Below are 15,726 nucleotides of genomic sequence, written 5' to 3'. Positions count from 1 at the left end.
TATAGTTAGACATCGTGTCACTGCAAGAATGGGGAGGGGGGGAAAAAAGACATGCTTTTTCTTGGAGATGTTGTTGTCATATGTGTAATAGCTGTTTGTGTTTATTATACTGTTCTTAATAGGGTCTCTGGATGCGCCGGTGTTTAGTTTTCTAGTCATACTCCGAGCAAATGAAACAATTTTCGGTGCAGATTTCGAGCACGTGAACGATATCCTTGAAAGTAGAACGCAAACTAGCAAGAGCAAATAATCAATAGTTATACCCTCCGCAAACAAAACGTCTATATCTATACAAGGCAGATCCGTGTCAGTCAACCAAATACAGATTTTGTAGCTGTAGACGAGTTGGAAAAGTTGACGATTGTAGTCGGTCATGTGTTACGCGGCTAAACAACACTGAAAAGTAGGTTATATCGATTAATCACAGGAGGACAGTTGAGTAAACATCCTGTTGTTGAGAGAAATGTTCACTTGTTCATAAATATAATGGCTGGCTCATGGAAAAGGATTCAATAAGTAAGATTCTTGGAGTATTTGTAAAGCGTACTTTACATCTGGGAAGTCTTAGCACTGACAGGAGTGCTGGGTACGAGTAATCATAATAATATTTTCAACACATCTCTCTGTGTATAACCTGTATGTTTGGATGTGTAAACAATACCAGGTGTGAATGTGTGTGTGTGCATGTGTGTCTGTGTGTGTGTGTGTGGGCGTATGCTGTAGGTTGGATGTAAAAGTGTGTGTGTGTGTGGTTATGTTCACGTTGCATCTCTCCCAGGCGCTCCATCGCAGCTCAGAGCCCGGAGCTAATTAGGATGTGGTGATTGATTAGGCTGCAGTAATTAGCTTTTGTTATGTAGATGAAACTCCCATAGGACTGAAATTGATTAGCCAACGCTCGTCTCTGGAGACAGCGTTTGCAAATCGAGTGCCACAGGTTTCATTCACTGTTTTAAAGCCTACTGTACATCAGAGTTCTTCATCAAACACTGAATTTAAACCACAGTGGCATGGTGAGCTAGCTTAAGACACTGACAGCAACGCTAACAGGAGTTTTTTTTAGAAAGCGACTCAGCTCAGCTTAGCTTGGAGAGACTTTAACACACCCGACATTGACGACGTTTACATGGACAGCAATGATCTAATTACTGACCTTATTCTGAATAAGACAATATTGTGATTAAGGTGTTTACATGAATTGCTTTTAGAATATTATTTTCATGTTCCTCTTTTACGTAATATAAAACATAGATCGATTAACAGCACACGTAATTACGTCCCCACGCCACGCCGTCCGACGTTCCCTCCAGAATTTCACGTGTCATCATAGAGTTTGTCTTTGTAATGGTACCGTGTACAGTTTTGGCTGTTGTTATTAAAAATTTTATGAAAGCTTCAAGTGCGGTTAATTATTTGTCATGCTGTACGTGCAAATAGATGACTGCTTGAAGCCGTGGGCTGCATCCGAAACCACGCACTTACCGAGTATATAGTAGCTGAAATACATTTATCTTGCCTACAGTGTAGTAGGTAAGTACACAGTTTCAGACGTAGCCATGCTCTCTTGTTTGCCGGTCAAATGGGTGAGCACTGCCTTGTGTGTATGTGTCCTGTCACAAAATGCAGTGAAAACTCCCACACGATGTTAATAGTGTGATTATGGTGTGTACATGTCTGTAATACACGTCAATAATGCGACTAAAACAGGAATTTCTCCACACGTCTTAATTCCATTTGTGCTTACATCGAGTATGACTTTAGACGGATTAAGGTCATCAATAATTGCTGTTTACATGCTAGTTTCTTAATCAGAGTATCGTCTTAATCGGGTTAATATCGGATTATTGTTGTCCATGTAAACGTACTGAATGTTCCTTTTAGTTTAAAATCTTACATGTTACAATGTTACAACTCGATACTTCACCTCAGAAATGTTAACTTCCAAATTTGATGGAAACCGCTCCTCGGAATGGTTTTAATTTCATTAAAGACTGACAGAAATATCTTATATATATATACACATATATAAATATGGAGACCTTCGCTATGTAAATCATGATTACATGCAGTAGATGGGCTGGTGTACAGTATATTGCAGTATTGTACATAGCTAGTTCTGTTAGACATGTGCTAATGCTATTTGTTTACTTTTTATTGTTCTCTCTGAGGGGAAAATGTCTTCCAAAATGTATTATTGATTTTCTTGTTCTTCTTCTTCGTTTTTTTGTTGTTGTTTTGTTTTGTTTTAATATTCCACGATTGTAGTGTCACTTAGCCATTGTTGCTCAACATTCATTTACCAACTCAAAGAATTTGTTAACCTATACAATATAATTTTTATTTTATTATAAGGTTTCTTTGCCGATAATGGCTGCATTTCGCTCTTAAACAGGTTTGAAGTTTTAGCAATGAATTAGCAAATACACAAAGTGTAGCTATCTAGCATTCATGCTAATGGTATGAGGACATTAAGGACATTCTAATGATTTGCTTTTTTTGTTGTTGTTAATAATTAATTTTCAATCTGCAATTTGGGAAACTTTCGGGTCAAAGTCACATCGTCTGTCAACATTGCAACGAAAAGAATGAGAGAGCTTATTTTTCTTCTTCCCACGACCTTCAGGAAATTGGGATGAAGCAACTTCTTGTTGAACTTGTTGACTTATGGAATATACATGAAATATTTCATAGTGTTCAAATAACAGGGTTGATTGAATAACGCGGGACACTAAAATGTAAGTTTTTCATTAGCGTGCTTTTTTTTTTTCGAGCACGAGATGTTAAACGGATTCAAAATAAAACATTTTTTAGTTTTTATAGTTAAAGTTGTATTGGGCTGGGACCAGCATAATGATGTCTCCTACGTGAATTTTACTAGGTCCAAAGAAAGGAAATACATATATTTTGGATGCAAGAGGATTCCAAGCTGTAATTCTGTTCACATACTTCTTCATCTTTTGACACATCGGTTCCCAGCTAATGAAATCAGAGAGTTTTCCTGTTGAAGGAAAGGTGGGTTTTATTTCTTTCTTTCTTTTTCTTGCTTTTTGTCTCAACCCTCTTAAAGAAGGATGCCCCCTAGCCTGGCCGCGAGAAGGTTTATATGTGTCCGAGTGGAATAAAAAGCAGACCAAAGCGGCAAAGGGGGGGAAGAGACCGCTACCCTGTTCGCCCCTGCAGGATTTTTCCGTATGACTGACGCCGACCATTAACCGGAGCAGGACGCATTCATCCCCGAGCTAATGCTACGTAATGTGCCCCTCCATTTCCTAATGCAGTGCAAGCCATGCACTTCTTCAGACTGTCTCTTGCTTAATGTAATTACAGACGTTCCTGTGCGCTCAGGCTGTTTATCCCAATAAGAGCCTCCGAAGGTACGGTACATCTGTTTAGACCTGCAGAATCATCTTTAGGCCAAGAGCCAAACAGTAGAGTTAGTAAAGTATATATGAAGCTCAAATAGTTTTTAACCGGTGCTGAAAAGTGCTGGGTCGCATTTTTATTATTATTTTTTAATTACCCACAATGCTCTCGTACGCATGCATAACAAGCCATTCCTGAGTACCTAAATATGCTTTATTGGTTGCAATGGAACGCGTGTATGACCACGACCCAGTGTGTTTGCTCATATAAATAGCGTAGGAGTGTGTGTGTTTTGGGGGGTATATGCAGACGAGACATGCCTGCGCCAAATTTATTTATACCTCATTCTCATTCCTTCCTCCATTTCTTCTTCCCACCTCCATCCTTTCTTCCCTCACTTAACCACATCCACACACATCATACACACTTTGTAGGCCGCGTGTACTTCTCGTCACAACATAGCGTGTTACTGTAGTGCCTAAGCGCATGCTCAGGGACGTGTCGTATCAATTCTGTAAGTATGTAGTGCCACCACGTGGTCAATACAGGAAGTACGTTTAGTCAAATGTCATCGTGTGTCTAATAACGTGGAATGAAAATTCACCACCAAAAAAAAAAAAAAATTGAGCGAGAGAACGGGCGTAGTGACTGAGAGAACATCCTCAATCATCTGTACTGTCATTAGCAGATTAACGATCAGCAGGCTGTCTGTGCTCGGGGTGCTGGTGTATATCAGAGCTGCTCTCATCATATGGGTTTTGATAAGAGTCATCAGTCAAAGTTCTGTATGTGTGTGTGTGTGTGTGTGTGTGTGCATGTGGGAGACATTAACCAGCCTCTCCTTGTCGCCGTTGGGTCAGGCTCAGAGAACATTAACTGCAGCATGCGTTATCTGCGTACATCTATCATGTTCTGCAAATCTTTGATCACAGCATTGTGTGTGTGTGTCTGTGTGTGTGTGTATGAGAGAGAGAGAGAGAGAGAGTCAGAGAGCGTATGTTAAACACTTAACAATTAAACCAAAATTTCTTTCATCTACCCTTCTTGCAACTAGGTCATTCAAGATCATTCACGAATTGTAGCCCCAAAATGAATCTGAAATAATGAGAGATGCTAACTTTTTGTAATATTTGTTGTTTTAAAGCCAAAATCTGTTTGCGCAAGCCTTGAAATGAAAAATCACTGCAACGTACACAGACCCCTGTCACAGCTCTGATTACATTAACGCACCAGAAGCCAAGAATACGGGAACATAGAGGAACGGAGCAGCGAGGGCATGTGTAAGACGGAGAAAGAGATTACTGCGCACGGTGTCCGTGTTGCCTTTATTTCCCTCTGTGGACCTGTGTGTCTATCTTTGGATCTTTGCAGTTTGCCTGTGTGTACGTGTGTGTCCAGGGAGCTGGAGGTAGGCTGGCTGATGTCAGTTTGTCAGTTCATCACGTACGCCCTGAAGCCCACCTCTAATAATGCTCTAGCACACCCGAGGCTCCGTGTTATTGCGATTATTGCCGCAGGATGACACGGCCAGGGACTTCGCAACGTTGCGTTCCGTCACTCACGACATGAAAAGTAGAAAAATCGCAATTCTCAAGACTGTTGTCCGTTTCTGAAAGGAGTCGGAAACCGTACGTTGCGCTAACTGAAAGGAACAAACTGTAGCTATTTCCGATTCCCTTATTTCTCAAGAGAGGATGACTTTCTTCATGAACTACCGAACTCCTGTCAGAGCCTTCTGACCAATTAGATTTGAGAATCAACAGTATAGCATTGCTAGCATTACATTGTCGGCAATATAATTACGTCTGAGACAATTTGGGGGGTTGGGGGGGGGGGGGGGTATCCTTTCAGCACTGTTCTGGCTTTCTTATGCACCACATTGGCAGATGGAGCTGTTTCTGTGGTTAATTTAATAATGTGAGATTGCAAAAGAGCATGTGGCACTCGTTAGTGTGTTTATTTCACTCGTGGTAAATAATAGACTGAAAATGGCATGAGGAACGAACTTAGAATCACAACCACTTTATACTCACTTCTCGCTGGCTTTATCTCTCTAGCGCTCTTATGCACACAGAGAGTTTTTTTGGTGAGCGATCAAGAATACTGTGTAAGATACTGTTTGCTACTGACCTTTTGTTAGGGGGCAAAAATAAGGGAAATAAAAACTACGAAAATTGCTAATTTAGTTTTTGCTAGTACTCATTCAAACGGCGATGGATGCAGGGAATCCTTTTGGTTTGGTTTCCCACTATTTATCGCTGAATTTAGTTGCAAATTCTTCCTCATTACACAACAGATACCAATCTTTGACTATTGGACTATTAACTGAGGTCTGGAATATACTTGCTTTTAACTACACGTACACGTTCACAAAATGGCGATAACATGTATTGTCCAGTTACCCAGAAGTTGCATCCGCTGGTGCAGTACCAGGTTAAACGGCGAGGGTGCTGTAAACAAATGTGAAATGAGTCGGATGAATCCAATGAGTCATCAAACAACAAATCCTGCCATCAGTTGATATAATGTGGAAGAATGAGAGGAGCATACTCACGACAGCTACTACTGTGTCCACCGTCTTCTTAAGATAAACAACAAAATAGTCCTCCTGGATCGTGATCAGGTTCATTGTTGACGTACAAAATCGGTAGAGGTTGTCAAGGAAGGTATTCGAGTGTTTCGCCCCTACCCTGCCACCTAGTGGATATAGCTTTTAATCTTCTAGATTACACATAAAGTATGCAGATGACTATTAACAGTGCCTCTCATGTTGCAGCTATGTGCGCATATGTATACATAGTGAAATTGTTATATATTTGCTTAACTGGCTAGTGGTTAGCAGGGAAGAGAGGGGCGTGATCACTTCCACCCTGAGAGCAGGGAGAGTCCTGATCACTCAGACTTCTGGCAATAGAGAGCTGTGATATTGTCAGGACTTGAGCTTGCTATATCACGATTCTCAGGAAAATTCTTTACCGCTGCGACACTCGAGCCTTAAAGGAAATGCTTCAACTTCAGTACTAATGTTTTTAGCAACAAAGAAGAAGCTAGTAGCTATCAATTTAATTGTGAGTATGATAATGAACGACTTTGCTATTGCTCTTTCTTTCTTCCTGCAGGAAGTTCTACTACATCACCCTACTGAGGGACCCGGTTTCACGCTACCTCAGCGAATGGCGACATGTCCAGCGAGGCGCCACCTGGAAGACGTCACTGCACATGTGTGATGGACGCACACCGACCCCAGAAGAGCTTCCACCCTGCTATGAAGGCACAGACTGGTCGGGCTGTACCTTGCAGCAGTTTATGGAGTGCCCCTACAACCTGGCCAACAACCGGCAAGTGCGCATGTTGGCCGACCTCAGCCTAGTGGGCTGCTACAACATGTCTTTCATCCCTGAGAAGAAGCGTGCTCAGATCCTGCTGGAGTCAGCCAAGAAAAACCTACGTGACATGGCCTTCTTTGGTTTGACGGAGTTTCAACGCAAAACACAGTACCTATTTGAGCGCACCTTCCACCTCAAGTTCATCCGACCATTTGTGCAATACAACAGCACACGTGCAGCCGGCGTTGACCTGGACAACGATACCATCCAGCGCATCGAGGAGCTTAATGAGCTGGACGTGCAGCTTTACGACTATGCGCGCGACCTTTTCCAGCAGCGTTATATGTATAAGAGGCAATTGGAAAGGCGTGAGCAGAGGCTGAAGAACCTTCGACGCTCGTCTGGCTCTATAGTTTCTCCCATGTCCCGGGATGAGGTGGGTGACTCGGAAGCCTCGCGGTTGTCCACAGAAGACTACATGAACCATATTATTAATCGCTGGTAGTAGGATTGAAGGAAAAAGAGGTGCGGAAGCTTGGGGAAATGAGGAAGGTGCTGCCGACCTCTGTGTCGGTGACTGGTATTCTCAGCCCCCTAGATTGTGAGCTACTGACCCTTACCAGGAAATCTTGACATCCAGTAAGCTCTTTCTGCCTGGATCATGCCTAGAATGATGTGAGGCTGAAGACCTTAATGACTCAAGGCACTAAGCCCAGCCTTCAGCTTAAAAAGAGTTGAGTTCTATGGGTTGAATAACTCATAAATGCTAAAGACTATAGGAATTCTGTGCAAGGAATACCTTAAGAGAATGATCAAGGGAACATTGTATAGTTATTTGCCTAAATGTCTGCTGCCATTTCAGCCATGGTTTTGAAACAATGATGTTCCATATCATAGTTTGGATGTTTTGTTTTCTTTTCAGGGTTCTTTCAAATGATTTTGTTCCCACCTCCTACAAGAGGTGTTTTTAAAGCACTGAGACCAACTATGCTGCCTAAAGTCTATTGTATGCAATTTTTCAGCTTTGTTTAGTCATTGTTTAAAGAAGAAGAAGAAGAAGAAGAAGAAGAAGAAGAAGAAACTTGAGAAGAATTGTTTAATTTTATTTTGTCATTATGTTCGTTTTTATGACCAGATATGTGTGGACCATAGCCATTATTTAAATCTACAGCATACTGTACGGCGTTAAGTTAGCTAAAGGTGAGAGCTAAATCTGAGATGGATTTAACTAGCACAGTCCCAAATGTTACTCTGTGTTCACACTGGCCACAACATGCTATGACAAAGCAGCCGGAAGTCATGCATTTTCAACGACAGATAGCAATTAGAGTGGCAAGAGGCGAAGCAACCATTTGCGATTCGGAGTGGGAGGGGCAGAGCAAGCAATGCAAAACACTTGAGTGGCATTATGCAAGTAGGAAGTGAAAAATTTTGGCGACTACCAAAGGGAGCGAGAGATTGGGGTATATTTGCCCCACAGTTATAAGTGTTTTTTTGATTCCAGATACTGGTTCCCAGTCACAGCTCCCGAACCAGCCAATGACATTCACTTTGCTGAGCTTGAAGTGTATGACGTGTCTAAACAGAATTCTGTCAGTGTTCATGCTGCAAATGGTTGTCGATGTTATTGCGGGGATTAGTCGACGTGTTCAAAAACAAATCGCGTGTGCCATTAATACACGATCATTTTCGATTCAATTTCATTTGTATAGCGCTTTTAACAATAGACATTCTCACAAAGCAGCTTTACATAAATCCAGATGCAGCTCTAGATCCCTCTAGACAGAGCAAGCCAGAGGTGGCAGTGGCAAGGAAAAACTCCCCGAGACGTCATGAGTAAGAGACTTGTAGAGGAAGTTAAAAGGGAAGCCATCCTCTTCTGGGTGACACTTAATAGTGTGATTGTAAACGATTACACTGTATGGATACAGAACAGTTAAGCCAAACAGTACAAAGTGATTCAAAAGGATGTTGAGAGTCCTAGGGTGAGCACAGGACAGGCTTTACTACTCCAGCAGTAGTCTTTGATGATTTGTCTTTAAACAGGTGGTTTTGCGTATGTTCTGTAGCTACAGTACATATGTAGTTTGTACAGTTATAGCACACACTAGCCAAGAAATAGCAGGGAAACCATAGCAAATGTCAGTAACTCAGGATGTGAACACCTACTAGCAACATACACGGGCAGTGTGAACGCAGGGTTAAAGGATACTGCTTAATACCTAGGGTTAGGGTTAGTATGGGTTAGGGTTAGGATTAGGGTTAGGGTTAACCCTAACCCTAGGCTTAATACCTACATGGAAGACATCTTGATTTAAAGGGGAATCTATGCTTTATTTGATTTTTAACCTGTGATAGGATCTGCATGTCATGACGGAAATGGAACAGAATGTCAACAGACTGAGTCAGGAAACAAAAAAGTTTCAGATCATAGTGAAAAACAGACAGCCTTTTTAAATGTCATCAATGCTCTCAGTTCCCCTTGACTACCCATTTTTGTATGGATGAGGATGGATGTGTCCATTATTTATACATTCTATGTAGTCTGAATGTGAACACCATGGATTTTCTTTTGTGTGTGTGCGTGTGTGTGTGATGATGATGATGATGATGTCTTGCCATGGTCTGCAGGGACTGAAGCTAAAGTCAGTTATCACAGGCCTCCGCTAACTGCTCTCATTCTGTCAACAACTGCACTTGACAAATAAACCCGACCAAGCCTGAGGAACGAAACGGTGACATTTGGAAATGTGAGTTGGCACCACTGGAAATCTAGCCATCTTCAAGCTAGCAGAACAAACAATTGTATGTCTGTTCATTCCGTCGGACTATGAAAAGCAAGAAACTACTGTTTTTGGTGAGCGCAAATGCATATTTAACCAAATGCGAAATACTTTATACTACAAAAGAAGCTTGGCGTGAAGTGTTTTCAAGGTTGCCTTTTCTCTAAAGTCATTCTGTTGATTGGCAACCCATAGTGGGCAATCCGGTGTTCACGGAACATATATTAATGTCCAACATGCAGACTAATTACAAACCTTCTTAAAAAGCTACACTGTCCCCCGACGATGGCGGTGAACGTCGTCTCCAGTTTGTTTGTCCATCACATTCCATTTGCTCCAATTTTTGGTTCTTAGCATTGCACAAATGTATCACTGAAAGCCACAAATAAAAGAAATTTCATTTTTATATATGAATTAGTTGGTTGTTGTGTGTTTCCTACAAAAGTGAAAAAAATTTTTTTTTAAAAACTCGAAACACGAAATACTAATGGACTGGTAAGCGCTTTATCCTGATCAGGGTTACGGTGGATTCAGAGCATATCCCAGGATGTTCTTCTTGTTTTTTTTTTGTTTTTTTTTAACAAGATACAAGAGTTAGCAACCAGTTAGGGTAAAGGCTAACAGAGGCCATCTCCAAGACATGTAAAGCCACTTAACAGCATCTTTTCCATGCCATTCTGCCACTCCAGTGTCACAGGGTGGTGGCAGCTTTCTCAGAGGAATTCACTATCTGCCCTCTTCCCCATACATGAGCTCACAGACACCTGTGATTGGTTAGTCTTGAGGTAATTGATAGGGGAGGGAGAGTATGCCATCCCTACTACTCAAAGAACGTGGCCAATTTTGCCCTTTTGTCTCCCTGCCATGGACGGCTGTGGCATCATAGGAATTCAAACTTGTGGTCTCCGGATGGCAGAATGTTGCACCACTTGGAACCCTAGGACGCCAAAAATTGAAGACAAACGGACAAAATATATACGCCTGTGTCAATAATAATTATTCAAACAAGAGTGTAGGAAAATGCACTTTTGTTTTTTAGGGTGAAATATGACCATTATTTGATATATATATATATATATATATATATATATATATATATATATATATATATATATATATATATGTATGTATATATACAATGCATATTTAACGAGTTTTCACACAAACACACATACCTATCTTATTGATTTGTACTCATTAGGATTTCCATCTCCTGGAACACATACACAGAACAAGCAAGCTCATTTGTCCCGTTTAGAGTAACCAGGAAGTGCAGTGGGGCAGTTCAGTCACATTACCAGAGATCTTCACAAACACACACACATATCTCCTACCAGCAGAATCTGGAACCAAGCCCAAAGCCACAAAAAGCGGCTGACTCAGACAAGTGCGCTCTTCTCGGTAATTACAAAATGGATCCTTACTCTTTTTTTTTTTATCGTGTTGAAATGGAAGGCTGAAAAGTCCAGCATCAGCAGCCGTTGTTGTCTGAAGCGAAGGAGGGCCGTCGTTCTCATTTCTCCCTGGACAACAGCCACAAGCCAGACTCTGGCTTATAACTTTTGTCCCATGTAGATATAATTTGATTTCTCAAATGCCAAATACCACAGAGCAGAGAAGATAAAGCAGCTTGTGAGAGAATGAGCATCACTATACATCAACCGAGTGTTGTATTGGACTACAGACGGCATAGTACAATGAGCTTATCATCAGACGTGGCTGACTGTGCAATATATATTAGAAGAAGAAGAAGAAGAAGAAGAAGAAGAAAGAAGAAGGAAGAAAAATCTTATCAAGACAATGAAATTGCAAAATTGTATCTTTCAGAAGCGGACTATTTTTTTTTTTAGACAGTACAGTATCACGGCAAATCACATGCATACAGTTGTCACTGGGAATTATTTCACAAAGTAATTTACGTTTATGGGTGTCGAATAAAATGCATGATGGGTAATTAGGATGGATTTTAATCAGTGTCATTTCTTTTAATTAATCGTTTTTTTTTTTTTTGCCTTCAATTAAAAGCTGCTCATACCAGAACATAAAACAATACTCATCACAATCAAGCCTAATCAGTTTGCATAACGCAGGCTTATTGCTAGGAATAAAACACTCGGGACGTACTGGTATAGGAAAATCATCAACGACAGGGTGGTAACAGAGTTACTGTTACCACCTTGAAGTGGATTATTTTTCTATAATCCTGAAGTGTGTAAATAAATAATACCTGAGATTAATGCACTAATAATCCTGAAATTACAGTGTGTGCGTACAAGACAAAGAAAACCCGAATGTAATGACACTATACAGTGAGGTGTGTCTTTGTTTCTATCGACCAAAAAGTATGCCTAGCGCTGATATCCAATATTAATTGTGCTTGGGCCCTCTTCCTTTAAGCATTTTCACTTATGAGAGAATTGGCAGACAAATATAGACATGAAACAACTCCTGAGAATTTGGCCCTATTCTAGACTGTGTGCTTAAAACTCACGCAGTAATTAACCAAGACTACAGGATGAGAGCCGGATTTGGCCCAGAACTGTCTGCTATTGAATAAAACCAAATTAACTGTAACAGCGAAATCAATCTGAAGACCGTTTTGAAGTATTAAGTTACACAATGGACTTACGGAAACTGTATTTGATGATGTTTTAGACAACATGATTAAATGAAGCTATTTTAAGCTAAGCTTTGTGAGCGCCATCCTTTTCTCTCCCATGTCGTGGGCTTCAGGATTAACTCCTAATGACAGACATTGATTCTTATGCTCGGACGTGTCTAGTGTCTGGATTCTATAGTCACTTTTAGAAGATAAATGCAAAAGAATGCCTAATTTAAAAGAGCTACTTTGCTCAGAGACAGCTTAGTGTTCCAGGATTGCTGTCCCGGTACTCGGCCTTCACCTTTCCATACTCCCAGAGGTTATATCATCCATGTGCCAGAGGTTATATCTACAAAAATGGAACCATGACACCATGAAGCACCACACACTGTGCTGTCATGCTTGATACAGTGCCCTCCACTAATATTGGCACCCTTGTTAAATATGAGCAAAGAAGGCTGTGGAAGATTGTCTTTATTGTTTAACTTTTTGCTCTTTTGTTCAAAAAATTCACAATAATACTCCACTCTCATGGATATCAAACAATTACAAACACAACACAGGTTTATAAAAATAATAATAAAAAAAAAACTTTGTTAAATATAGGTGTGCAACAATTATTGGCACCTCTAAAAATGGATTTGAAGTATATTCCCATTGATATTTTACATTTTTTTAGTACACCTGGGTGACTAGGAACAGGAAATTGTTCAACCATGAATGACTTCCTGTTGCACAGGGGTATAAATATGAGGTAAAACATAGGACAAATTCCCTTAGTCATTCATAACAGTGTGTAAGACCAAGGAATATAGCTGTGATGTGTGACAAAAGGTTGTTGAGCTTCACAAAATGGGAAGTGGCTATAAGAAAATAGCTTAAGCATTGAAAATGCCCATTTCCACCATCAGGGCAATAATTAAGAAGTTCCAGTCAACTGGAAATGTCATGAATCAACCTGGAATTGGACGCATGTCTATATTGGCTAAACGGTTAATGTCATGCCCTGGGTTACATATGGTGGTGGCTCTTTGTTTTGGGGCTGTTTTTCCCAGAGGACCTGGACATTTTTTTAGGATACATGGCATCATGGACTCTATCAAATATCAACAGATATTAAATGAAAACCGGACTGCCTCTTCCAGAAAGCTTAAAATAGGCTGTGGTTGGATCTTCCAGCAGGACAATGATCCAAAACATACATCAAAATCAACACAAAAATGGTTTACTGACCACAAAATCAAGGTTCTGCCATGGCCATCCCAGTCCCCTGACTTGAAACCCATAGAAAACCTGTGGGATGAACTGAAGAGGAGAGGCCACCAGTGTACACCTCAAAATATGAAGGATCTAGAGAGATTCTCTATGGAGGAATGGTCTCAGATCCCTTGCCATGTATTCTTCAACCTCATCAGGCATTATAGGAGAGGACTGAGAGCTGTTAACTTGGCAAAGGGAGGCAGCACAAAGTATTGACTAAAAGGGTGCCAATAATTGTTCCACATCTATATTTACCAAAGATTTTTTTGATAAACATGTGTTTTGTTTGCTATTATTTCATGTCCATGAGAGCAGAGCATTTTTGTGATTTTTTTTTTTTAACAAAACATCAAAAGGTTAAACAATAAAGACAATTTTTCACAGCCTTCTTTGCTCATATTTACTAAGGGTGCCAATATTAGTGGCAGGCACTGTATACCATTTTAATTCAATCCTTAAGCACACAAATTTTGTCCTAGCCATCCTAGCTGCCCTGCACAGGTAAGTATAAACATGTAACTTGCTATTTTAGGTTCGAGTTGGGGGTCGTAAGAACCGGGATAGAACCTTGGTGCCTTGTTATGCTTCATATCATCAACGGTGCATGGACATTGATTACAAACAACGATGAAACATTAAAAATGATATATTTTTTACAGCCTTGAGAATAAAAGAAAGAGCTGCACATACTTTTTTTATTTGTGCTTTGAGAAAAAGCAACAAGAAATGGGAAACAGTAACAGTGAAGTTTCCCCCCCAAAAAAGTTAACATATTTTAGATTTTATTTTATTCAGCCTAGTATCTCTATCTATCTATCTATCTATCTATCTATCTATCTATCTATCTATCTATCTTTTCAAAATATGAAAAAGAAACAAAACAAAAAAAACTTGTTTTGCATTGTTTTCCACTTTCTCATTTTTTAAAATCTCCCTCCATGAATGCATTGTTTCTTTCCATTAAAAAAAGAATAAATTTTGAAGCCAGTCATAAAAATACTTTTTATGTCGCACTTCATGTGCTGCTCTCTTTTGCTTCTGCACTCACTCTGGTATATAAGGATGACTATAAAACGTAATCAACTGCAAATGTTTTACACCCAAGTACTAAAAATGACAGGTTGTTTACTGATTGTTACTTACGGAACTATAATGAGAAAAAGAAATGTACTGTGATTCTTATATGGACCACATGACCCATGGTCTTGTTAATTCTCGACTGGGGCATCATTATAAATGATGTGCAGATTATAAATTAGATAGATTGACAGACAGATGGACAAACAAAATAAACAAGCAAACAATATTCTCCATTTCTACTTGTTGAACCCTTAAACTCATTCTAAAATGTCTGGTTTGGGCTGCATGTGCTGCTTTCTGTCTTCTTGCAAGTTCAGCTGCATTATGGCATTACAGGACCTTTGGGAAATCATAAGACATTGCAAGCCCCAGCACCTATAAAGTACAATCAACAGACTCAGCTACTTTCTTTATTGCAACTGCACTGCACCCCTCTGAAATAGAACCATTCTTGTGGAATTTTGACTATTTCTCGCGTTGGCTAGTTGTTGTGGAAATTATTTCTGTGAACCTTCTTGCCAAGCAAACACTGGTTCTGAATGACAAGGAATCCTGGCACTTAGAGTATGCTGAGTTTAGTACACCACAGTTACATATGCAACTGCCATTGTATTTCATGCCTCTGGGGACTACTGCCCTGAAAGGTGCTCAGAGATTACATTCATGCTGTCACCACTGTGAGGGATGTTCAGGTAGTAGCAGCAGCACGTACTTCCTGGAGTGGTACAACTCTGATCCTTTAAGAAGCATGTGTATTCCCAGGTAATGGGAACATGAATACGAGTGCTTCAACAGTCCACTGACATAAACCAGTCCTGAAGCTGAATGGCTTGGACTACATCGGTTGTGTACGAAAAATTAGCTTCTTCAGGAAGTCTCTCGTATCTAAAATTGAGAGGAAATTGGTGTCTTTTTTTTTATCAAGAAAATTCTTGGGACACAGTGACCTTCTCATCAGCGCCAACTAATCTAAAGTACTCATCATCCAATAATAAGCGATAAGATAAAATCATCAGACCCTGTCCTTCAGAGGTATTCTCTGCAAGATCTGTAGTGGTGCTTGGCATTGTTAAGGGCCCTTCCCTTGGGGTAGAGGAGGGGCATTCAAATGCTTACCAGTGTTCTGAGGGTGTGTGCTGCCAAGTCATTGATTTGTCTTGAGACTCAAATTGTTTTCTGGGTATTTGGCTGTGCTTGTTGGCCATCATCAGGTCTGGGCATTTATGACCAGCAAGCTGCTTAGACTGAGGGCCTTGGGCCAGATTCGACTATGAGCCAAAATTTTAATCTGCCAGCCAAGTGTACCATGTCG

At 40.4% G+C, this 15,726-nt stretch overlaps 1 protein-coding gene across 1 annotated transcript in view; it reads left to right on the top strand.

Annotated features, from left to right (window-relative positions):
* hs6st1a (heparan sulfate 6-O-sulfotransferase 1a) overlaps positions 1-9,886 on the top strand; it is a 118,099-nt gene extending 108,213 nt beyond the window's left edge. The window contains exon 2 of the mRNA XM_017472261.2: positions 6,483-9,886. Within this exon, the coding sequence (XP_017327750.1) occupies positions 6,483-7,194 (712 nt within the window). The 3' untranslated portion in view covers positions 7,195-9,886. The remainder of the gene's footprint in view (positions 1-6,482) is intronic.
* Positions 9,887-15,726: the final 5,840 nt, after the last annotated feature.

The sequence above is a fragment of the Ictalurus punctatus genome, chromosome 7, assembly GCF_001660625.3.
Source record: "Ictalurus punctatus breed USDA103 chromosome 7, Coco_2.0, whole genome shotgun sequence".
NCBI lineage: Eukaryota > Metazoa > Chordata > Actinopteri > Siluriformes > Ictaluridae > Ictalurus > Ictalurus punctatus.
Note: the sequence above shows the minus strand (reverse complement) of the source record. Positions and strands in the feature narration are given on the sequence as shown.